At 32.9% G+C, this 26945-nt stretch overlaps 2 protein-coding genes across 3 annotated transcripts in view; one reads left to right on the top strand and one right to left on the bottom strand.

Moving 5' to 3' along the window:
- The window catches only part of LOC127881850 (uncharacterized), a 47877-nt gene extending 27443 nt beyond the window's left edge, over positions 1-20434 (top strand). Inside the window, exons 2-17 of one of the 2 annotated variants that reach the window (XM_052430001.1) lie at positions 6188-6272; positions 8922-9058; positions 10221-10315; positions 11150-11248; positions 12251-12499; positions 13607-13726; positions 14141-14194; positions 14641-14706; positions 14895-14969; positions 15239-15310; positions 16270-16332; positions 16826-16888; positions 17111-17182; positions 17321-17387; positions 18625-18718; positions 18999-20434. In XM_052430001.1, coding sequence (XP_052285961.1) covers positions 9025-9058; positions 10221-10315; positions 11150-11248; positions 12251-12499; positions 13607-13726; positions 14141-14194; positions 14641-14706; positions 14895-14969; positions 15239-15253 — 807 coding nt within the window. In that variant the 5' untranslated portion in view covers positions 6188-6272; positions 8922-9024 and the 3' untranslated portion in view covers positions 15254-15310; positions 16270-16332; positions 16826-16888; ... (2 more) ...; positions 18625-18718; positions 18999-20434. The remainder of the gene's footprint in view (positions 1-6187; positions 6273-8921; positions 9059-10220; positions 10316-11149; positions 11249-12250; positions 12500-13606; positions 13727-14140; positions 14195-14640; positions 14707-14894; positions 14970-15238; positions 15311-16269; positions 16333-16825; positions 16889-17110; positions 17183-17320; positions 17388-18624; positions 18719-18998) is intronic. The other variant, XM_052430002.1, reaches the window with a different exon arrangement.
- Positions 20435-25447: 5013 nt separating this feature from the next.
- The window catches only part of LOC127882437 (uncharacterized), a 44167-nt gene continuing 42669 nt past the window's right edge, over positions 25448-26945 (bottom strand). The window contains exon 28 of the mRNA XM_052431074.1: positions 25448-26730. Coding sequence (XP_052287034.1) covers positions 26435-26730 — 296 coding nt within the window. The 3' untranslated portion in view covers positions 25448-26434. The remainder of the gene's footprint in view (positions 26731-26945) is intronic.

Here is a 26945-nt window from a genome sequence, read left to right as displayed (position 1 = left end):
CGCGAAGCACGTGTTTTTAACAGATCACGAAAGGGGTAATAAAACACACAGTTGAACTTGAAGTGAAAGTAAACACAAATCCTTCGTTCACGCACACTAGGTTACTAGGTCGCGAAAATTAATGCCACTTTGAATAATACACTTCACACCGTCGAAATACACCAAATCACAATAAAACGATTGCTATTGCAAGTTCAAAAACAAAACAGAAATATATTAACCGCCGAAATGACTTATTGATCTCAAAATAAGGTCACAAACGTATACGATTCCGTATCTCAACCGTTTGAAAGCACGTGGGAAATCAGAAGGGGAGATTATTCCAACGATGTTTTTTTAATTCTGCGATTGATTCTTCTCGAAAGTTATCGGTTTACGATTTCTCCATATATGGTCATACTACAATCATTCATAACGTTTATTTATAGATTTTTGTGTTGTTACATATATGGTTAGGATTACCATATAAGGTAAAGACGGCCAGGGACCAGAGTCCGTCTGGCTCAATTCCCATAATATCACTTCAAAATAAATTACTTTCACTTCGTCCCGATTTTCTGAAAAAGACTTCAGGTGATATACACATGCTCAGTGGGAATACCGCCGTGGAGGTCGTGATAAACGGAATTATCGAGTAATAGATAAAGACGTTAAAAGTGACATGGATATGGTAGTCAAAATAACATTGTTCAAATGACGCACAAATTATTATTATTTTGACAAAGTTCGCGTGTCATGTTAATCTTTAGTTCTGCTAGAAATCGCGCGAAAATAAAGATAGTTGACATTTGGAAAAGGAGACATTCATTTTATATTGGCAATCCCGAATTGTTCTACAAACAAACAAGTGAATATCAAACCATTTATTTATATGTTTTTATTTTTACACATAATATTTAGTGTTTTTCTGTCGTCTTAAAATATTATAGAAATGTACATGTACACCACGCATAAGTGGAAAAGGTTACAAACTAGAACGAACATGCGCAGACTTCATGGGCGATGGACAGTTAAAGCATCGATATAATTACATTACATCGGCATTTTGTTTAATTTCAGACTCCTTGCAGTTTTCAGATCATTATCTCTGTGCCTTATTACTCGAACTTGTTAGATTCCGATCACATGTGCTACTGAAAATAACCATCGGGATTGTGTTTTATAGCTCAAACCAGGGGCCGGTTCAATGAAAAACTACAACACCCGACTGTAGTCGCGCGACTGTGTGGTCGACCGACGCTCGTCGGCCGCCAACTGACCACTCGTCGCGTTCAAGGAGCAAGTTGCCGTGACTGTGGTCGCACGACGGTGTGGTCAGTCATTTTGCACGGGTTTTGATTGCCAACAAAGCGTCAAGCGACGAGCAGTCAAGCGACGAGCAGTCGTGGTGTGAGGGGTGAACTGCGGTCGCTCGACAGTACGTGGAACAACGCGCGGTCGACTGACGATCGTCGCTCTCCATTTAAGCCGTTTATCGTCGCAAGACGATTATTCGCTGGTACAATCATATTCACTCGACCATGGTCGCTCTCATTATACCGGGCCCAGCACAAAGTGGGCACGACCCGTCTTTTTGAGCGCTAAATGTTAGATAAGCACGTACACTTAATTATTATGGTGGTCAGTACAAAAGTTCTCCTGTGTATTACGAAACCCAAACTTTAGATATGCACGTGTCGTCTTACAAAAACAATGATTTTATAGAGGTCAGTAAACCGATCGAAGTAGCTCGCACAGTTAATTCCCGTACATGTATATGATATCGGAAACGAGACTTGCTTTAAACACTGAAAATAATTTTCATAAGAATTGCTAAACACAAATGAGAACAAAACCAATATACACAGACGACACAAAATATAAATAAGTTTGACAATTTACATTCAAACATTTACTTCCATTTTTTCCTGATTTCCAGTAAATGACTTGTAGATGTTGCATACAATCTAAAGATAAATTAAGTTGTAAATTGGCCGTTTCAAAAGAATATGACCGATACACGACGCTTTTTTTGTGCAATCAGTAAACATGTACATTTCAACAATTGTTTCAATAATTAAGGAACTAAAAGCGCGTAACGCTAACGATACAGCGTGTTTGAATTTTATTTTACTTAGAGTAAATGTCAAGGCCAAATAATTCGCGAGATGCTTCGGTAATTTGAAATTCACTACGAAACTCTGAATCGAAATTAAAAGATCCCACTGCTGTCTGCATTCCAAAGTTTTTATTTAGAAATAAATACACAAACGCCAATTATCACGCTTTTTATCCGGACAAAATAATTCATTAAATGTTGTGCAATATTTATTTGTGACTAGAATTTGTAATAGAACATGAACTGTACACGACGCGCTCACACCGCGTCAGGTGACTTACGCAAGTTGGAATACCCCTGTCCTGATAGAGCATTTATTTCATCAAATCATTAAATAAAATCTTATGCCGAAATCCATTTGATACTTAAGACAAATGTTGAATATTTGTGTAAATGAAATTTAAACTAAATGAAGCATTAGTTTCGTCATTATTTACCCGAATTTGCTTTTACAAATGGTAGACGCATAAACGGGTTATCGGGTAATGAATATGCGGTAAAGAATACGGATAATTTGGAAATATGAAGAAAATTCATATAACGAACATTTTCAATGTATTATATAGTATATGTTTTTCGGAACGTAGTTACTCTACATTTAATAAGCATTATGATGCAAAACTCGGGATCAGTTTCTATCCGAGATAAATTATAGTTCATAACATTCTTCGCCGATTGCTCGGCGTCATATCACCAATTTCCTCGGCATCATGCCGAGGCGTTTCGCGGAGTCGAGATGCGGAGTGACTCCGCGAATAAACGCGGCCACTCGGCGGCAAGATGGTTGATGCCGAGTCGACTCCGCGTACACTCGATGTCGCCAAACTCCGCGGATCGCGGAATTTGCTTTTTTTGCGTCAGCTGTACTGTACGTTGTAACCGAAATCCTTTAATTGCCAATAAAATTATCTGTACATGTGTCATCTAAAATCTATATCATTTTCAGATGAATATCTTGTTTCAAAATATGGGAAATAATTTAATAATAATCAGTACAACTAAAGTCACAAATAACAATGCACATTTTGCTCCATTGTCAAAGTAGGCACAGTATCACGGAGATTTGTAAGAATTAATTTGTTTTGGTACTCCGCGTTACATGGAATAGCGGATGACTTTTGTCCTAAAAGACGTCAGAAAACAAACATGGCTTGCACATCGGTTTGTGTATGGCTATTTATAAAAGTAAAACTTGTTTTCCGTTTTAGCGAGATCGTCTTCTTGGCAACATCAAATTCTATACGTGTCTCTCTCAAATCGCCCAACAAAGTGGTTTTAATTTGTTTGAACATAGTTATGACAACACATTTAAAGGTCAAAGTATTCATCCGCGGTCCGATGACAAATTTAATTACATGGAAATTATCCGATATATAACAGTGACCGAGTCTTCAAAAAAGGAGACATATCGGCTGTTTAAACGAACGGCTTTGGTTCGAATACCGTATCGGAAGTTTTCTTTTTTCTTTTTTTTTATTGATTATTATACGCGAATGTCATTTCTACATCATGTTTGAAATAATAGCAAAAGAAGCTAAATATAAAATCAATACGACAGACTCGGATGAAAAGACCGTTTGTTTCTGTAGTGTTCTATTGTATTTTATATTTTAAGTTGAAACATAGGAAATAAGCAAAAAGACGAACCATACATAAACAGATGTACAATTACATTTTATCGAAAACAAGATATGAACATTATCGGTCAACATTAATTATTCAAACTGAGACTCAAACCTTCGATATTAAATAAATGTGATGAAAATATTTTACCATATATGACAGCCCGCTTTCAAATAGATTAAAAAAATACTCCGTCTCATAAAATAAAACGTGCACTTTAGAGTAATGTGGATACGTTACACGAATCACGTCATCAAAATAACACTGAAGCTTCTCTAGAATATAACCACGCATTTAACCACCATTAAATTGTTGTTGAGAAAAAATAATTATCTACACACAGCTGGTCTTATTACTGATTCTTTGTCAAAAAATATAAAGTAACAAATTTACCTTTCCATAGTTTATAATATATAAAGTAAAGTAACTTTCAATAGTATATATATAAAGTAATTCTACCTTTTATTGCAAGACAACATACATGCATTATTAGATATTTGGCATTTATATTAATAGATAGAATATAGGTCATTAAATATTTCTAAACTTAGCAATACTAATAGTCTGTACTATCCCGAAGTAACAAAATTCGTTTCACAAGGTACATGCTCATTTTACTAGTATAGCAGTATGTAATTGTTTGAGGGTCATATAAAATACATGATACTAATGCTCTAAACACAAAAAGAGTTGTGTTAAGATTTTGTTTGGGTTAACCTCAACACTTTTTATAGACTGACACAAAATCGCCCGCAAAACAAACGCTGTTCCATCCCATTTATACAAAACCTTTATTTTAACACGAAACTGTGTCTTCGATTTTTATATTGTTTCCATTAATTGTATATATACTTTAAGCACGTTAAACATGTTTTATATAATTATATCCGTGAAATACTTTACGTGTTCCTGCGTTCAAATTCACTACTTTCACTTCCGAACATAAAAGCATACATTATATTTATTAAGAAGCGTTAGTGTGTTCACCAAAATCGTAGTACCATTTTAAAGGTGATAACGTTTATAGATATAAACAAAGTTACGTCATAAAATGACAAGGTTAATGCAAAAAGAATATTGTACTTTCCATCTTTCACCGCGAAAAGTAAAGATAGTCATACTTTAAAACAAAGGTAGTGTTTATATCAAAAAGACGGGTTCGTTTACAACGCCATACTTATTAATTGTATATTGACCATTGATTTGTTTAGTATCTTACACAAAATGTATAAACTTTGTAAAAATAAACTTTGTAATGCTTATTCATTCGTTAAATATCAGGAAAGGGTGAAAATTGTTCTGTGTCAAATTACTTTTATCATAAAAATGATTAAATTTCGAATGCTATAAAAAGTTTTCTACCAGAAAATAAATGAGTGTGTTTTATGTAGACATGTCAGAGTTCGTTCCGGTTTTAAGAAAACCTAATCAAAATGTTAAATTGTTTATATGGAAAACATGTTATGGCATAAAACAGTGTCGTTCTCTAAATTTTCTTCAAATAGTCAAATTTAGAAACAATTAAATCTTATATATTCCGAACAGTCAATATTGAAATCTCGAGCAAGGTGATGCAATGAAGTACATATGACCTACTGGTAAATATTGTTGAGGCTTGTTTTGATTTGTTATTGATTTGTAGCCGATCATACAGACGTACATTTCTTTACAATGAGAACACTGCGACGATTGATTAGTTTATGTCATAAGTACTAGTTTCTTTTTATGAAAATAGAATCATCAAAACTCAATAAACCAGACAAATACGTATACTTTCAAACATCATGCAATGGAAATGAGGTTCATTTTGTTAGCGTTAATACACATTCATACAGTTCTTATCAGTGTTATGCGAGTGCATTTTCAAGAGAAACCAACTGCTATCATTATATAAACAGATTGATACATACTACAGAACGTTACGAATTTCAAAGCTTATGATTTATAACGTTCGGCTTTTTCTCACATTAAATGTTCGTTACAATACTTTTTTCAAACAATCCGAAAACAATACATCACTGAGGATACCTATATTACCATATTGAATTAAGGAATTATTTCCGTTAAGACGAGAATTTTACATACTTATGCGCAGTTTTAATTTAATTGCTCACAAAAATCTGACGTCTTATAAAAGTTCGCAATTTTACTTGTTGCCAAAATATTGCAAATTATCGCATGGATAAAAAGAAATAACAATAACGGTCGACACGCACTGACACACACACACACACACGCACGCACGCACGACAGTACGAATACGCGATAGAACGTCGGCGACCATCCGATCGTCATATCGGACTGAAGCCATCGTATCACCGCATTGTCGCCATCGTTCTATCGCGTTATGGTACTGTAGTCATCGCATTATCAAATTGTCGCCATCGTACTATCGCATTGTCGCCAATGCTGTAAAAACCAAAGCTCAATCAAAGACATGTTTCTAATCTGGTGACTTTTCTTTAGGTCAGAAGAACGGAACTACCCGTCAGAGGTGATGTCTGTAAAGCCAGCTGATTCTCACATGGTCGAAATTGCTTCAGCAGAACAAGTATGCTTTTTTAAGTCAACATAGATTACTCGCCTATCATACTGAGTATGCTCGAGAAGAAAATTAAGTACAGGAAAATAGCCCAATAGTGAACATTTCGACATAGCAAATGTCTCAATCCTTTCCCTGATAAATATACTGCCCCAAAACTGTGAATTTGTTTTTGCAAATCAATGGCGAATTAAAATTGCATATGATTTATTCGTTATTCTACCGATTTCCTGGAGAATAGCAAGGATGTCTGATCCTGTTCCCTATACTCCTTTAAGCAGCCCTCTGCACCATGTTTAAATAAGAACAATACTAATATCCTTCGATTAATGTACTAAGATTATTTTTAAGTTCTCTATTATTTGTATAAGGGCACTAAAATGTTTTCCCTAATTGTTTAGACTATAAAAGACAAATATATAATGTAATGTAATGTAGCCTTTAAGAAATCTGATTTAAAGGGTCGCAAGAGACACTTAAGCAAAAACTAGATTTGTTATTTAATTCAAGCTTGTGTCCATTGGTACTAATTGACAATTGATTTTACTAGGTATATTACACATTCCAGGTTTTTTTCAGCATTTTGGGAATGGGGCCGGGGATTGGGAAAATTTGCTGCCTTTTGACAAAAATTTGGAAATTAGTGTTGTTTTGCTAACAAATGCTTCAAAATTGCGGATACAAGTGTGTCCGTGTGTCCAGTATTATATTTACTAAGGTTGATCTTATATGGATGGGAGATGAACAAAATATTGAGATTTTAAAAAGATTTTTTTTTTGAAAACCTACCATTCGAAATGTTAAGCTCCCATTAAAGAAACATATATACTTTTTCCATTTGGAATGGGCTTGTAACCGTACCCGATTTTGAATGAGAAAAAAACCCACTGCATTTATGTTATATAACTGATCAGCCATTTTTATATAAGTGTAAATCCAGATAGCATACTTGGACACTTGTGTACCTTAGTATTCTGGGATCATTTCTCTTGTTAATGTTAACAAAAATAGTCATGTATGTGCAAGAGTAACAAAAGATGATCCTTTGAGTTGACAATGTACAAGTTGACCAAGGTACTAGTTGATTGAATTTCCTTTGATAGACCATAGGAATTCACGAAAACCCATATTTAGTATCTTGGTTGCCCAGCTAAATAATGAGCTCAGTACCATGTGCTTGTAGTATCACTTTCTTTCTATAAAATCATAGATAGATAACTGAACAACAATATTGCTAACATGACACACTTACTGTGTATTCTGTCTATAAATATAAGTCACAGTTGCATAATTATCATTGGCCTTGATAAATCAATTATATTAAACAAATTATTAATCCATGTCTGCCAATATTTATAAAATGTTTAATTGCACTTAACTGTTTCAAGCTTTAAAAAGCTTGTTGCAAGGCCTGGCTCCCAACTTTTGAATTTGAGTTGCCCAGACCAAAATCTACTTGCCCCGGACTCACAGGCAACAACTGATTTCCATCCCTGATAATAAAAAATGTGTATTTTTGTTATAAAAAGGCTATTTTGAGAAGAAGTAATGTAATGTGGTATACAGTATAACCAATCGGGTTCAGGTGAAGCTGTTAACCAGGTATTCTTGCCATTCTAAATGAATAATCATTTGCGTCTAAACATTAGGTTTCCAATCTATAAAAGTAAAATTATCGAGACAGATTCAGACGTCGCCATATTAGTCTTCTCACAACACAACCAGAATTTAAAAATATGACTATGATACGCAGAAACAGATATTTTAAATGCCTTTGATAAAAGATGCTTGGGTTAATGCTGGTTTGTGGATAACATTTGTAAATCAGGTGAGAAAGCTTGGGCTGCCAATAGTAAAAAAGCAGGAAGGTTTACCCATCCCCAGTGGATGGCACAACTTTCAGATGACTTGCAATCCTTTTCTTTGTTAAATTTTTTATATTTCTCACAAAAACAAATCTTGTATAAAATTATAAAATGCCAATTAAGACATTTTTTCTTAACTATTTATTTAGTTCCAATAAGAAAACTTGATCAAGGTTTTGTTTTCAAGAACATAAAGTGTATGTTAACCAGTACATGAAAGAATTGCTTTTAAAAGGAAGCTTATAATGTTCATACGCCAAAACCCATCTTGCATAATAAGTCAAATGGTTTTATTGATCAATAAGAAACAAATAAGCTATAATTTCATGCCAGTGGGTTTTTAATCTAGGTCTGTAATACAAAGGAGACCAGTTAAGAAAAAATTACAAGAATTTTGCTGTTTGATCAGTGCGTTTTCATTTTTGTACTTATGTATAAATAACTAATGGTTGTAATTTGGTAATACCAATGTTACATATGTTTAATCCTATTTACTAAATCCGAAAAACTGATGCTATGCCTAATGTATACATTTGTTATCCCCACGTTCGGAATTCGAGCGGGGTGGATTATGTTCATCACCGCCGTCTGTCCGTCCTGGCCACTATCTCACTATTAGCACAAAAACCTTGAAACTTAAACACATGGTCAGTATGAGCATATGTGCGGCAATGCAATAATTTGGACCCCTGGGTCAAAAGTTGGGGACTTCTAGTTTAAATATATCAAAATATATGTTTGATTGTAATATTTATTCCCACTGTATTTTGTAACCTGAGAACTTTATTTTCAGAGGGATGGTCTAAGGTCTACATTGAAAGATTTGTTGTGATGTCTTCTATTCGTTGAGCACCAGTACATCGTCAGTGGCCTTCTGTAAAGTTTTGGAAGGGATCATGAGAGCCAACACTCTTCACTTCTACCTTGCTGGTAATTAAATCCATTTTGATCCATATGGACATTGATATTCATAAATTTTTACATTTCTGTACTGTACACATCTTGAGAGAATGAGCTGTGCAATAGGTGTAATGCCCCCGAAGGAGGGCATATAGTGATCGGACCATCTGTCTGCCTCTGTCACACTTTGCGTTTAGGTTTCTTGTTTAGGTTTCGAAAAATGCTCATAACTAATATGTGGCTTCAGATAGAAACTTGATATTTGGCATGCATGTGTTTCTAATGGAGCTGCACATTTTTAGTGGCGAAAGGTTAAGGTCATTTTTCCGGGTCAAAGGTCAAATATATGGATTTAAAGCGGCGCAGATGGGAGCATTGTGTTTCTGACAAACACATCTCTTGTTTTTTCTTGAAATATCAAAGGAAAGAAAGCTGTTCTATTTTTCAAGATGCCTCATATGCTCATGCTATCCCTAAACTAAAACCTATCACATAGGCCAAGTTTGGTCACTAGTGAGACATTTGTTAAAATAAGGGGCCATTCTGAAACACAGTTTTTTTTTCATCATTTTGGGAATGGGGCCGGGTCCCTTTAAATTGGGAAATATCGCGCTTTGAGTAAATTTGGGAAATTAATGTTGTTGATTTTATGCATAGAAATACTTTGAATTTGATAATAGTGATTTCAATATGATATTTTCAAAGGTTCAACTTCTGGAGCTTGACTTAGAGTTAATTAATATGTTTAAACTTATGAAAAAAAATTTTTTGGAAACCTTCAATTGGGAATTTTAAGGTCTCATTTGGGAAAAATATATGCTTTTTTTCAATTGGGAATGGGTCCCTTTACCGGACCCAAATATGAACGAAAAAAAAACACTGGAAAAACAACAATTTTCATTTGTTTTAAGGTAAATCTAGTTTTCATGAATTGATTAAGAAATATCAAACCTATTTTCTATTTTGAAAAGACGATTTGTAGCTTCCGTTTGGAGACAGATTATATTTACATCTAAAAAAACTTTATGATTTGTACCCAGATAGCACCCACATAAATGCACAAATGGTGGAGTCTAAAAGCATTTATAATTGTTAATCAATAACTAGCAATGACTACAATACATAAAATATTACTATTAATCTAGCAATATTGGTTGATTTATTTCTATATTTATTTTTATCAAATGTTCAGGTGAGCCATTCAGCAGTACACCCGCTGTCGGCAAGTCTGGTAGAGCAAACAAGAAGAAATATGTGTGTCCATATAGCTTCTCTGAACAGGTTGATGTAAGTTGAAATGTATCCATGCATTACAGTTTTTAAATGATACAAGACACCCTAGTTCATTAATGATTTATTTAAAATAGACATTATAATGCCAAAATAGACCTGTTTTCATGGGTGTCTAATGAGGTATTTTGTTGTTGTTGCTTTTAGTATATATTAGTAATAACAAACTGATTTTTGTAATTAAATGTAGGATTTCATCTATATCATTGTAGGCTTTATTTTGAAACAACATACTAAAGTAGCAATTGACTGAGCTTTTGTGTTATTAATAACAGCAAGTTGATCCAGGTTCAAGTATATTTGTATTGAGCATTTTATCAAAAGAGGAAAATAAGTCATGCTATCATGACTATCCTAAGAAAATAGTCAGTTGTGTCATACATTTCTCAATCCCCCCCCCCCCCACCAAAGAATAAAACAACACACTGGACAGGCAAAGGTTGATCGCCATTTATTTTTTCAATATTGAAGATAGCAACTTGATATTTGGCATGCATGTGTAGTTCATTGAGCTGCACATTTTTAGTTGTGAAAGGTCAAGATCAAGGTAATCCTTCCAGGTCAAAGGTCAAATATATGGCTTCAAAGCGATGCAGAACGGGGCATATTGTTTCTGACAGAAACATCTATTGTAAATGATAAACAAAGCAAGATATTGAACTGAAATAATGAGTTTTCTTTTCTTTTTTAAAACAGTCAATAAAAAAGTTTGCTCTTAACACCCTCTTGATTAAAAATAAGATCTCTTTTTAATGTAGCATTATTGGACTTATCCAAACAAATCCTGAGATTTCTTATTAGTTTATATAATGATGATTTTTTATTTCACAGATGTTAAGGAATCTTCACCCAGACAGTGAGTCCTTTGAAGACCTGATGACCAAAGACAAAGGATGGAGAGTAAGGTGTATGCGAGCCATGGGATTTGAGGTAAATACAAATGTATGAAAGTAAATAATCTGTGACTTTCCTTTCATGTTTATTATAAACTGCTATCTATATGAAATATTTGTAATAAAATAAAGAAAATTATTTTTATGCCACCTGGTATGCCCCCAGTAGGGTAGCATATAGCAGTTAAACTGTATGTCTGTCTATCTGTAACTCTTTCTGTCCATTAATCAGTCCGTGCGTCCGTCTGTCTGTCAGTAAGTCAGTCTGTCTGTCCGAAAACTTTAACATTGTTAAATATTTGAATATTGAAGATAGCAGCTTGATATTTGGCATGCATGTGTATCTCATGGAGCTGCACATTTTGAGTGGTGAAAGGTCAAGGTCAAGGTCATCCTTCATGCTCAAAGGTCAATCAATGGCTTCAAAGCGACACAGTAGTGCACTGTGATCTGACAAACACATCTCTTGTTTTAACTTACCATTGACCATTTGAAAAAAAAACAATGAAAAAAAAACAAATATGTACTTGTAGGCTTATGTCTAAGTGATATTATGAGCATCTTACAATATGCTATTTTTATAGGTGTCTAACACAACAGTTTTTTTATTTTTTGTGTTCGCTTCATATCCACCTATTTGTTAATGCAGCATCAACATACTAAAACAATATCCCGGAAAGAGAAAAATAATGCATATCAATATCAACCGTACTATCGTTTTGACAACTGACGACAGAAATGATTCACTGTGCGATGTGAATCTTAATTTAGTGATATTTGTTAATGATTTAGTGCAGATTTGTTATACGACACAAAGACACAGTTTGATCATTTCTGCTTAGAGGACTAGGACAGTATAATATATATTTTTATAAACAACTGGTAGCAAGATGAGTTGCAGATAATTGGTCCACATTTTAACTAACTCTTTTGACCTGTTGATTCTTTTCAGCTCAATTGAACAGTGAAAAATGCGCAAAATATCACTTTAAAAGTAGTGAAAGTAGTATTTTTACACACTTATAATTTTATGTTGTAGGGAACACTGACGGAGTTTGGCGGATTTTTCAAAGAAGCCATCACTGTAAGCTGTTTAAAAACACAGAGTTACATTGTGGCAGTGAAAATAATGAAAGATAGGGCTATCTCTGGGCAGAAGGTCAATAGGAATTGCTTTGCAAGCTTGCCTGGAGTGCAAGAGAAGGAGAGAATCTTCCCAATTCTTCAAAGGTGGGCACTTGGCCAAATTGATAGGAAGGGAGCCAACAAAGAGTGGGAGGAAACGAAGGTAAGGAATTTATTTATTATGATACCAATTTTTTAGCTCGACTATTATGAACTATGTGGACCCGGTGTCGGCGTGAGCGTCTTCTTGAGCGTGAGTGTTGGAATGTTAAAGTTTGCCTACCACCTCATTGACATTGCTTTCATATTTTGCATACTTCTTCACCATCATTACCCCAATCTATAAACAAAAGCAGACAACCGTATAAAGCATTTTGTAGTAAGAATTCCATTTTTATACTTAACAAATGTAAATGTTGTGTTTAGGTCCACTTTATTCCTAAAGTATCAAAGCGATTTCTTTCATACTTGCAACACTTACTAACTATAATAAGGGGACTGAGCGGACAAAGTTATGTTACTCTGACTGGCATTTTGACAGCATTATGGCCTTTTTATATTTAGAAAATTTAAAGTTTTGTGTTTGGTCTACTTCACTCCTAAAGTATCATAGCTATTGCTTTTAAAACTGGAACACTGGCTAACTATCATCAAGGGACTGTACAGGAAATGTTGCATAATTCTGGTTGACATTTTGATGGAATTATGGCCCTTTTATGACTTAGGAAATTTGAATGTTTTGTGAAATGTTATGTTTATATCCTCTTTACTTGTAAAGTAACATGGCTATTTCTTTCAAGCTTCAAAAACCTTCTCATTATCATGAGTGTACTGTATCTTGCAAGTTGACCTTGACCTTTGAATTACCATGACATATGCTAAAATTATCATAACTTCTTTATTTATATAAAAAAATTCCCTTTTTTATGATTTTTAATAAATGACCACGCACCCCACCCAAACTATTGCTATCAAACTTGAAATAAAATCTTATTAGATTGATTTATGTTTGACACATGTTCAATAAATACATTGGTAAATATACCTTCTACAACTTCTTGAAAACATAAGTGATGTTTTAATTATGGTCCTCTTCCACTTAGAATATGACTATTACCTTGACCTTATTGAATATGAACAATTTCCCCTTGATGGCTTACGTTATACTGTCAAGCACTAGAATAGACGAGCTTCTGTCTTCTGACAGCTTTTCTTGAATTATTATTTTTCATAAAATAGGATATATTTTCAAGAGACGCATTTGTTGTAGAAAACACAAGTCAAGTCCCAGACAGCCAGGGCCTCCAATGAGCAGTTAAGAAAAAGGAACCAAACCTTGGAGCAAGAAAACTCTAGATTAAAAAATCAACTTGAATTGCTGCGGAAAGAGGTAAGTCCATGAAAATTTATTTTTTATACAGTTTTTACTGATTACTCACCAATGAAGAAGTTGTTAACTTCCTTTCAATACTAACCTTGATTTTCAAATGCCAAATGTTTAACGAGACAATATTTCATATGCAAGTTGATCATGTAAAGTGTACAGATATGTGTATATAATATAATACTTCAATAAAGTATATTTCTCACGCAAAGAATTTCAAACATTTGTGACATGTTATTCGCTTAAGAGAAACCTCTTTAAAATTATAACATTAGCTAATATATGTTATATACTGTCGAGTGTAATAAGAACATGTCTTATTTCAAATGAAATATCTGCTATTGATGGGCTTTTCTATATACTCAATTTTATATGGCCAGACACGGGGTTTATATATATATACGTTTTTAATTTTTTCAGCTTGACTCAGCACTGAACAAACGGAAGGAAGATGTGTTTGAGTTTGAAACCTTGGTATGTGCGTTTTCTTCAGGTGTTCTCATACAATAAATATCACTTAATACCTTATAATAAAGAGAAAACTGCTAATATTGTCCATAAAATTTCCGCTGTTTTTTTTCTGTTAGTTGCCTTGGTTTTACAGTACAATCATATTGTCGTGACAAAATGCAGGCACTGTTTACCACGTAGGTTGAATGCTCTACTACAAATTAAAGCAACCTGCGCTTGATTCCTGTTCCAGCCTTTTATATTTAATTATTTGTTCATTTGTTTCCCATACTCTTATAGGCTAGTTGTTGGTTACTTCACAATTATGTGCTATTACCTGGTTGTTAATTTAACCTAGGGATGTGTTAGTGTGTTATCTAATTAATTATGAAATAATTATCTTAACTGAGAATGCCAAGTAAATTGCATATAAACATAGTGTTGACATATTAATTTTTATGTTTCTACAGGATCAAGACATCGTCCCTCAAATTACAACAAAAAAGAGACGCGCTGCATACAAGGTTTCATTCGAGGTGTGTCTAGAGTATCTATGTAGATAATGTAATGAGTTTATGGACATATACTTAATTTTGTTGAAGACTGTCTGTACTTAAATGTATGTTTAATATATCCCTGCTTATCTGATTTGACTGACTAATATTTATGTATATTTATATATGTTTATAACTGAGTTTTATAATCACATAATTATTTTATCCAGATGTCTTCAGAACCAGAAACAGATGACAGTTTAATTGATCCGCATTGGAAACCTTCACCTAAAAATTCTTCATCAGTAAGTCACTTTCATTTTTATTGTTAATAAAATAAGCTTTTTGTTTTTCATAAGCTATATTTTAATGTCTATCCATGGATCGCCGAACAAAAGGCATAGAAGATACTTCTAAGTGTTAACTTAGTACTTGGACTAGTGCACTTTTGAGTTACTGCTTCAAAAAGCAGCTTTCACTTTATTTTTATCAAACATCTCCATATTAATTTTAATAAAACTGTACAACATCTTGCTATGTTCTACTTATGATTCTTTTTTTCCTTCAATTTCAGAGTATGGACTGTTAGGGGGCTGGTCATTATTCAAGCTTTGATCCGTTGTTTTGTGGTGGAGAAAAACTCGAGGTATAATAAAAGTTATAGACAGTATCTATAGTGTTATATACTTGTTTGAGAACAACGAGTTCATGATGCTTTTAATAACTGTTTGTATTTCATGCAAAGGTTTTATGAAATTTGGTAATTACTATTGTCTCAATGATATTTCTGACCTCAAAACAGGGAAGTGTAGGGTCAAACAATGTCACAATGTCTTATTAAACACTATTAGTTTTATATTATAAAACTGTTTCCAGTAATTTGAAAAAATTTGGTGACCAGCAGGTGGGGACGTTTTCATAGTGAAACCGTGTGAACATTTTGAAGTCATTAGATTTTGTCTAATCAGCATAAAACTATGTAAATACATTCTTGAAATGATAACTCAGCAGAATTCAAACATAGTTCAGAATAAAAAGCATGGGAAGAAGACAACTTAGCCCAATACATGAACCACGAAAGATGCTTATTTTCTTGGTTGTTATTAGGTGACAGAGGATTTGTACCTCTTGCAAAATTATACAGTTTTAGCCTTAAGTTAATTATCTTCCTGCCATAGGCGGATGGATATTGTTTTGGCATTGTCCGTCCGTCCTTCTGTCCGCCTTTCCGTCCGTCCGGCACTTTTGTGTCCAGAGCCATGTTTTGGAAGTGCTTTGGCGGATTTCATTGAAACTTGGTATGAGTGAATATATGGATAAGAGGATGGTGCACGCCATATGGCATTGTAAGCCATCTGTTAATAGCGGAGTTATGACCCTGTGTATCGTAAAAAAAAAGCTTTTTTAGCTGAGTGTCAAATATAACACTTGTGTCCAGAAGCATATTGGAGGGTGATATCAACTATACGAATGTGCTTGTTTTATTATGAGTAAATGATGGTTGTTTCAATACACTTATGTGCTATTCATTGAAAGTACTTATCATTATATCTCACCCACTTTTTCGCATCAACAGTTTAAATGTGACAAATGCTTTTTTTCCAGATCCAGGAAGCTGAACAAAAAACAGACAGACAAAGCGGGACTGCATCCATGTCTAATTATGTGGTTAGCATTTTATGTATTGAATTCAAAATTCATGTTTGTAAAGGTTAATGTATAAAAGCAACAATACATTTTACATATTATTAATTTAATGATATAATAGAAAGATTTAGGGCTAACCCTTCCACTTACACATTTTTAACGCAAATTATCCTTGATGTTTTGAGTGTGATTTTAGAATTAGCATGTTTTGATGATTATTATTTTGGATAAATTGCATAAAATATTAACAATAGATTATACATTTGCTTTTATATTACGCTTAGTTTAGGAAGGCTTAATTTGCAAGTAGTGCGATAAAAACTTTAGAATGCAAATTTGTTTTGAGGAACCAGAACTGATGCTGATGCCAGTAAAGAAGCAAGCAATTAGTAATTGCAATGGGAAGCCGGCCCTTAAACGTTACCCAGCTCATTAAAAGTGTTCATTAAAATATAACAATCTGTAAGATTTTAGTCATGTTTACTCACTTGAATTATTGAATGTTTTAATTCAGCAAGAAGAACAGACGCTGTCTACAGCGTTACCTATGCAGAGCTCTGCATCAAAGAAAAGAAAGGTATATGCTTTTATTCAAAGCCTTAAACATTGTTTACTCTATTCTTTGCACAGGCATATTTAACTAAATTTATGTCAGAGGTGTTATGAGAAAAGTAAATGATATAAAATGGTAAAATGGATTTTTTTACGAATAACTGCTGTATGGCCAAATGCAAAGTTTGAGGCCCAAAAAGTAATTTGTGATTAAAACTTAAGAAATCAAATATTCTATTGTATTCAGGAGCCGGAAACGATGCAAGCAAAGAAGAAAGCAAGGAATGACCAGGGGAAGCCAACCACAACGCTGTCAATGGTAAGACAAATGTATTCATTCAATACAAGATGTTCAGTATGACACTTGAACTCGGGTCAATTTGTTCATTAAAACATCAATGTGTAAGATTTTATTTATTTATGCTCAATTATTACTTCAATTATTGACTTTTTTCAGAAAGTAGAACAGACGCTGTCTGCAGGACCGACTGCTTTATGGGAAATCCTCAATAAAGAAAAACAAGGTATAAGCTACTTTGTTTATCAGATCTTAAACCTGTTTTACTTACTGTTTTGATAAAGCATAGTTTTGTAAGAAAAGTTAATGGTGCATTTTTATTTTTTAAGATTATTTCCTATTTAAATACTAGTAGTAGCAGGAATTATTAAAAATCTAATTAAAATGAATATACCGTTTGTCACCAAACATTTCTTAAGTTTAGAGTTCACTCTGCATTAAAACCAACCTGCTTTAAAGGTCGCCGTACTGTAATGGATATGGTGTCCGTCTAGTGACCGGGAGGTCACGGGTTCGATCCCCACCCACTTAAGACCTCCCTTACAGACACAAAGTACTGGTTCTAGGCCCAGGAAACAGACTCGAGAGCATTTATATAAGCCTTAGGCTTCGATGCAATCGAGCTAAAATAAATAGGTTTAAACTAACCTAACCTGCTTTACGGCCAAATATGTTGGCATTTATTCACATAAAGATTTTCACAGCATTTTTTTGGTGAAATGTTTTCTTATTTTTGTTTATTTATGTATCATGTGACTTAAATTTCCAATCAATACTATTATGCTATGGTATATTTAAGGTTTTTGTTGAATAACCCACAGTAGGGAGTATAGATGTGTAGGAATTAAATTACGAGTGCGATTCTGATTGATTTAGGTCAAACTTATGGACATGAACAATATTATTCAATACTCCGCCCTTTAAAGTACAAATTTCACTATTTAGTGACGTCATTGAATTGTACAAACATATGACATCGTTTTCATTTATAAATATTTTGCAAGTGTCGCAACTTTCATTGAGAACATTAATCGTAGAAACTAAATGACATCACGTTTATTGATGCTACTGAAAAGCTGACATGCTGTAAAAGTTTTCTTAATTACGTTTCTTAAAAAATGACATTCTTTGCTGGCGAGGTTATGCCATTATCACCAAATGTACAATTTGTTTTTTCATTACATTTATATACATGCTACATGTATTACTTTTATTTTACAGCGAGTTTTAGCACATGCATTTTACGGCAATATATTCTTTAATTATTCAGAACTATTTTCGAAACATTAAGCTCCGTCTATAATTTAATGCAGAATTATCCATACTTGATTTCCTTCTTTGTCTATAGAAAACAAGTTGCGTGCCTTGTAAGAATAAATAATAACCCCAACAATAGAGTACACTACTATATTCATTACCTTTTGTATCATTTTAGTCTCTTCATGTTCTTTCTATTTTTGTAGTCATACATGAGAACAGGCGACAAGGTTTTCGCAAAAAAGAGAGGAGGCAAAGGCAACTGGGTGCCAGCTGTCATCACAGCGAAATTGAAAGGAGGTAAGATTTGCAGATTGAGCTTCTTGTTAAATATTGTTGGTAAGAAGAGGACGTGTATGTTTTAAAATTTTGGTATAACAATTTATGTGAAAGTCATAGAATTGCCATTTATATCAGAATGATTGTTTTTGTGTAACTAATTTTTAACTTTAAATCTCCTTCTTTTTCTATTGGTCAATACTATTAATGTTGTTGTTATCTAATAACAAATCTCAATATCCACATTTTGTCTTTTTGTCCAATCTCAACATAGGAATTCAAATAGAATGTGTACTTGCAGGATCCACTGTCCAGGTGAAATTTAATGACGACGGGGCGTTGATGTTTGTGCCACAACATGATATACAGCTGGTCATATAATGAAAGGCAGCCAATGGCGAAATGTATATATTTATATATAGTGTATATAGTTCAAGCAATAGTTTTTCAACATTTATTTATTAGACAATATTTGATTTTATAGTAACTGAAAACTAATTTGTTATTTTAGCTGATTATTATATATGAAATATAATATGAAATATGAAAGTGAAGCTATCCTACTCACCCCAGCGTCGGCGTGAGCGTGAGCGTTAGCGTGCTAATGTTAAAGTTTTCAAACCACCCCAAATATTGTCCATGTCCCTTGACAAATTGCTTTCATATTTTGCATACATTTTAACCAACATGACCCCAATCTATAAACAAGAGCAGACAACTGTATCAATCATTTTGTAAGAATTATAGTTCTTTTTTCACTGATGTTAAAGTTTGCGTACCACCTCAAATGTTTTCTATGTCCCTTGACATATTGCTTTCACTTTGCATACATCTTTACCAACATGACCCCAATCTATAAACAAGAGCAGACAACTGTATTAAGCATTTTGTCAGAATTATGGCAATTTTTGCACTTAGAATATGCACATTATTGATAAATCTATGTTAAAGTTTGCGTAACACCTCAAATGTTTTCTATGTCCCTTGACATATTGCTTTCATGTTTTTCATACTTCTTTACCAACATGACCCCAATCTATAAACAAGAGCAGACAACTGTATCAAGTATTTTTTAAAGAATTATTGCCCTTTTTTTACATAGAAAATTGAAAATTTGATGAAGTTTCGTGTTTAGCTATTGCTTTCATACTTGCAACACTTAAAAAAAAAATAATATTTATTTATTTCATTTTTGAAGGACCGTCCAATCATCCCACCCAAGCTACTGCTATCAAACTTGAAATAAAGTGTTATTAGTTTATTTTATGTCTTTACAAATTTTCAATAGATTGTGGAAAATATACCTGAATTTAGAATCGTTAATAAAAGACAACTTTTTTAAAACATAAGTGATCAATATGGTCCTCTTCGTCTTAAAATATGACTATATTACCTTGACCTTATTGAATATGAACAAATTCCCCATGATGGCTTACGTTATACCGTCATGCACTCAAATAGTTGAGCGCGCTGTGTTCAGACAGCTCTTGTTTTAATGATTATGGTGTCAATTCTTTTTACAATGCAAAATTAAATATATATTTATTATTGTTGTAATATTTAAAAAATATGAAGCCTATCAAACGTTTGAACTATGTCAATCAAAACAGCGGCAATTTAATTGATGTTTATAATAACTTATTATTAATTGAACATAATTTCAATAACCTCAATTAGAACTTTATTTAAAATCATGTTTCTTATTATTAATCCTTTGGTCTGGTGTATATATATATATATATATATATATATATATATATATATATATATATATATATATATATATATATATATAATATTGTTAATTGTTGTATGCATGTATATATTAGATTGTTAGGCATCTATATTTATAATATTTATTGTTCAGACTGTTCCAAATTTATTAAGTATTGTTCTTTATTTAAAGGAAAATACAAAAAGCCTTTTCATCCGAATATCAAATTCATGTCATTCTTTAAAAATGAACTTAAATTAATCTTGTATAAGGCGTTTTGTGTGTAAGATAATATATGTATGATTAATTAAAAAATTATTTTGGAAATATATATCAAATAATATTATAAAAAAATCCTGACTTACTGACCAACTTCATGTTCCCTATATTTATGTTTACCTTGCTATGAAAGTTTGTGTTCACTTTGTATTTCAATCTGTGTTTCGTCTGTACATGTATATTAAAATGTATAAAACTTACAATAATTGTCAGTTGCAATTCTATGTGGTAAATACGTGATTGTCTATTTATTTAATATTTTTATCCATATATTTTTTCGCTGTGCTGTGGTAAAAACGATAAATTAAACCATAATAGTTGTTTCCAGATAAATGTTGAAAAACTAAAATTATGATTTATTTTAAATAAAATAATGTTAGGAAATACAACTATGCACAACCTCATTGGGAATAGTTTGTATTAAAACATGTGATTGAAACAAAAGTAGTAATTTGTTGTTTTTGTTCTCATTACCAAATAACGGATTAGCTGAAAACAATGTACTTTAATAATGAATCATGCTCAATGGAGTTACTCCGAATTGAAATACATCATGTACAGTTAAATTGCAGAATTAAATCCATTCAAAATCACATACAGCTTTCAACCATTATGACGCAAATGAAGTCATTAGTGAATACATTTAGGTAACGTTGTTTGTAACTTCATATTGGATTGGGTTTTCTACAGTTGCTTATTTCCTGATAACACATACGGCTGAGCTACTACAAAAACAACACATCAATATTATCTTTTTTAAGTTTTTTAAGTTTTTAATATAACTTTTGCATGTTACAAAAGTGAAGAATAGTGGTATACGTATTGCAAAAGAGTATGTGTTTTCAATATATGATTCTTTAAATAATATTGTCCGGAAGGAATAGAAAACTATCGTATATAGGCCAGCCGTCACATACAAAATCATCGGATACGATAAACATATGGGACTGACTAAAATTTACGGTACGCACTCGTGTGCGATATGATAAACATATTCTGTGACTGTGACGAGATAACACAAATGATGACATCCGATTTGAAGATATATACAGCAATATTTTAAAAGGGAGTAATCAAGTCAGATAAAACTGCGTGACTTACCACTACCCATATGCATTATATTACATGTAATTATAACATTTTAAGCGAGACTACACGATTTTGTCAAATATTTATGATTTTTATAAAATGTGTAAAAAGTTTCAATATAAATTAAAATAAAAGTTAAGAAGAACATGTGTCAAAAAATGCCAAATAAGCCAGATATTGAATTTCTGAAATCGAAAATGTCTGTACAATAAAATTCGACAGCATGTAAATCATGCATGCACAATGTGAATCTTATTTATTTCATTTTAAATTCCAGCAAAGATATCTATTCATAAGACGCACGAACACTAACTAAAAAGACGAATGCTTCGGTTATTGAAGGAAAATATTTACGGAGTTTCTTCGTCACAATCAGCTCTGGGCGCTACTTTTTCTTTAATGCATTGTATGAAATTCGTCTTGAATGTATAATTTGTCTTGCGTATTTTTGTTTTATTGTATGATTTTTATCATTATATTGTAGTGAGCTGGGTTTTAAGTACAAAAATTGTTTACCTTTTAAATACTTGTGTGTACAGTGACATTCTGTTGGTCTGGTGTTTTAACAAACATAATAAGTAGAATATGCATATGAATCTGATAATACACAGACCCACTAACATATAAATCAAACCATGTTTGTAATTTAACATTTTTGACCAAGAATCCTGCCACTGTTCTTTCTTGTAAAGTTGACTTGAAAACGGTCTGCTCGTAAACACACTTTTATTTCAATTATCTATGTTTAACACTGAATGTTTTAAGCTTAAAATAACTCTCAGTAAAAGTTGAGAACACATATTTCGCTAATCCATGCATGTTATACGAATATCTTCATTATTTGTATTTTTATTTGTTATGTTCAGTAGAAGTCGGCATGTGATTTTTCCACTGTCCGCCATCTTGGAATGTCGACTTGTGGGTAATTTTTGCATAGCAACACACAGCGGTGTAAACATAAATCTCACCGGCGCTATATTTATTTAGGTAAGAAAGCTGCACTATTTTTAGCTGACGTAAGGTCATTATTTAGTTCATATAGTCTGTTTTAAATTGTTTTGTCATTTAAAGTCTATTTTATTATTTATAAGTGTTAAGCGTGCGAGCGTTCCATTATTGGTCACGGCAGTTATCGTGACCCGTTTTTGGTCACACTGTGACCAATATTTGGTCACAGTGATCAATTTCTGGTCACAGTGACCAATTTCTGGTCACAAATGGAACGCCGCGGCTATATAAAGTGACCAAATTTTGGTCACAAGATTCATTCTTGTCAAAACCTTAAGGCAGGCAACATCCACGCCAATTTTTTCTTAAAAAGTACTTCTTTTCGTGAGTAATTAAACTTTTAAGTAACTTATAATAACAGTAATACCTTTGTAAGCAGATAATAAAGCGAACATTTAACATATTTCATTAAACTTGAGCATTAATTAAAGTATTCAATCTATTTTGGTTATGACCGTTGGCAAGTGTTAGTGTTCCTTAAATTCGACAAAGTCCCGTTTACGAGTGTAATGTTCATTGTCAAAAATATCTTTTTTGACGCGCAGTATACCGTCGCAAGATTGAAAGTATTGTAAAACCTCAAGTAAGGTTGCATGTCATTGTGTTATTGGAAATATAACATTTTGTTGAGTTATTCGTGAAAACTGAATAAAAGTTGTTTGAAGTTGAATCGGACTTTGAGTTAAACATTAACCACCACTGATAAGGAGCGCACTAGCGGAGCGTAACACTATACAATTTAACTCATAAAAATGGTATAGTCTCGCTTTAATGCTGCTGCATGTGATATATTCCTTCATGAATGCTTGTGCCATTCTGATATGATTTTAGTTAACCGTCAACCGTATTTGTAAAACCTAGCCACGAGTTTCCATTAATCAAATCAATAATAATCACCGATATTTAAATAGAAATGAAATAAAAATAAGAAAACGTGATATGCGCCGTGTCATGCCAAAATGTGTCTTATGCCATATCCGCATGCGCACAGTCGTGTCAGGAGTTATCAAGTTCAGATATTAGACCACGAAACATGGCTTGACTTTATATATCAGTCAGCGTAGAACCTTACCAGACTGCGCGGCTGGACAAGCTAAGATAGACCAACTTTGGCCGCATATGACATAAGACCCATTTTCGCATGACGCGGGTCATCTTACCTTTATAATGTGTATACAGCTTTGAATGGAATTTGCACATAGTTTTTTGTATGGACTTATTGTTATATTAATGTGGTGCACGCTTTCAATAGCAGAGGGCATATATTAGATCAATTATACTACGGAGTTCATTTTCTGTTGCAAAATGAAATGTAATAAAGATTGTTACTCAGCGGTGTGTACAGTATGACAGCGTTATCTGTCTGCGATGCATTTATACTGGTTCTAAGCTGGCATACTCACCAATTGGACTCAACCATCTGCCCGAACAAGAAATGATTAGTTCTACTAGCATAAACCTGAAATTGTAACTTATTTTAAAAATATTCATGTTATTTATATTATTCAATTTATTATTCATAATTATAATTATTATTATCTTTATTGTTGTTTTTCGCATTAAGAAACTTATTCGGCTTACGAAATTGAAAAATCCCATTGGTAAAAAATCCCATTGGAGAAAAAATCCCATGGGATTTAAAAATCCCATTGGAGAAAAAAATCCCATGGGAATTTTTGTTTTTTTAAAACACGACTAAACGCATTAAAATATCGTAGTTGTTCATCATTTCATAAAATATGATGTTTCTGAAAGTTTCATGAATAAATCTCTCAAAATAATATTTATATATATAATTGGCATAAAACCAATATACAGTCCTTAAATAACGTTAAAATACTTGCAAACGCAAATAAAACACGTTTTTTAAAATGTTCAAAATCCCATGGGATTTTTCTCCCATTTGCAAATTATGGGAGAAAAAAATCCCATGGGAGAAAAAATCCCATGGGAAAATCGAAAATCCCATGGGAAAATGCAAAAATCCCATGGGAACCCCAACTTTGCTTATAAATTTCATAGTGAAGAAAACGCGTTTTTTGAGTGAAAATAACCAATTATTAATCAAAGATAAGACTTTTATCGCATACTATGTCTCAAAGTAGCAAATCTTAAAGAAAAAGGGTACTTAAGTTTGCGAAATTTCGGTTTCGCAAAGTTTTTCCGGTAGCCGTTGAAAAAGAGAATATACTTTTGTTTGAGTGTCACGATAGACGAAACTATGAGTGAATAACTGTTAAATATAAACAATTAAATGTTCTCTCCTCTTAATCAGTATGTTTTACTTGATATTACTCTGTGCTATAACAATTATTCAAATTCTAATCATTATGTTTACTAACTTGCACTGAGTTCCCAGCAAGTCGATCTTGGTAAAAGAAATTTAACGTTTATACATTGTAAATTTAATAGTAAATGAAGTCTTGCGTTTATATAGTTTTTTAAGCAAGAATAAGCAACTTCATCAGTATTGAAATATGTTTCGACAACACATGCTCATTATTTACTTTAACACTGTTGCAAATTTAATTAAATCAAAACAACACTTGCTCTTGCGTACAAAACAGAAAGTTAAATTTTTAAACATATAAGGGAAACCACATTACACATGCACTAAACTCCAGTGCCACTTGATAGTATACATGTTTGATAATATATAGTGCATGATTAACTTTATTCGAGAATGTGGTATATATTTTGCAGCAAGTAAAATCAAATATGAAAATAATTAATAAACAATGTGTACACCAAAGTCTGTACATGTATAAAGATCTACAAAATATAAAAAGACAAGTGTTTGTGTACATATTGGGTAAGGTCCAGAGAATGATATGTTATAGTACAGCCATAAAAGACACACAAGTGACACACACAAAGAAATCAAACACTAATTATGCCGCTAAGATGAAGAATGGATAAACACTATACTTCAAAAATGACGTTTTGCTAGAACTTCGTTACCAAAAATGATGTATATTCATCAAAAAAGCTCCGTATGTCAGAAATGCTTATGCCGAAAACACAAATAAAACGCATTCTGTCATCCAAAAAGATAAAATAAAAATATGTTGGCATATACATTTCGAACGTGTCAAGACTTTTACCGTAGTATTACTCCGTGGAATTATCCGGATAAATGCTGTGTCAAAATAATTTGAACATGTAGAATTTTCTTATTGATTAACACTGTTTTGTTGCGACACACAAACATGACAAATAATTTTAAAGCATTTGCTCAAGAAAACAAAACAATTTGTTTTTATTTTAGTGTTAATAGTAACAAAATAAACAGGCTTACATGTATTGTGTACAATATTTAAACAACTGTGAACGATATTGGGTTTATATCTTCAATCAAATCAATAGTTAAACGACAGGACGGTTTGAATTGTTATATGTTTGATATATCTTCAATCACGTGTGCTTTTATATGTATAGTACAAATTTATATTAATGTCAATAAACAATAACCGCACACTGATATTTAAATATCGTGTGAAAGTTTTATTTTTATTTTACAACGTCGTTCATGTACGCCAATAATCAATAACCACCCATGCGTATGCGAATTTCGTTTAAAAAGTATTTAATTTTACAAATATTTTATTCATGCCAGAAATCAGTTAACGCCCAGACGGCTGCTAAAGTTACGTCTGTACAGCCGTCAAGCCAGCGTCTTTCTTCATTTTTTCGATCATGTAGTCGAACTCCTCAGGTCCCAGGGGGATATTCACTTTGGGGCCTGGCTTAGGGATCTGTCCCACGGAGCTGACGCTAGAGGGTCGTAACGTCACCGCACTCGTCTCAGAGGGCTCTGCTAGCATCGTGACATCAAACCTGTGCTTGTAGACGTCAACGTGACGTGACTGTATCGGCCTAATCCGTTCAGCGTTTAAATCATTCAGCCATATCAGCGAGAACGGTTTTGGCTTCTCCTGTCCACCTAGAGACGGTGTAAATAAATGTCAATGTTTAGATAAATCGTTGTGAATCGGTAATTAAAAGAATGATTAAGAGATCAGGCGACCATCACAACCATGACTGGATGTATGCCATCACAGCCATGATTGAATGTATATCACCACAGTCATGATTGAATGTCTAATATCACAGCCACGATTAAATGTATATCATCACAGCCATAATTGAATGTATAAT

This window comes from Dreissena polymorpha, chromosome 5 (assembly GCF_020536995.1).
Source record: "Dreissena polymorpha isolate Duluth1 chromosome 5, UMN_Dpol_1.0, whole genome shotgun sequence".
NCBI classification, from domain to species: Eukaryota; Metazoa; Mollusca; class Bivalvia; order Myida; family Dreissenidae; genus Dreissena; species Dreissena polymorpha.
The sequence above is the reverse complement of the archived record's forward strand: the minus strand, read 5'-3'. Positions and strand labels throughout refer to the sequence as shown.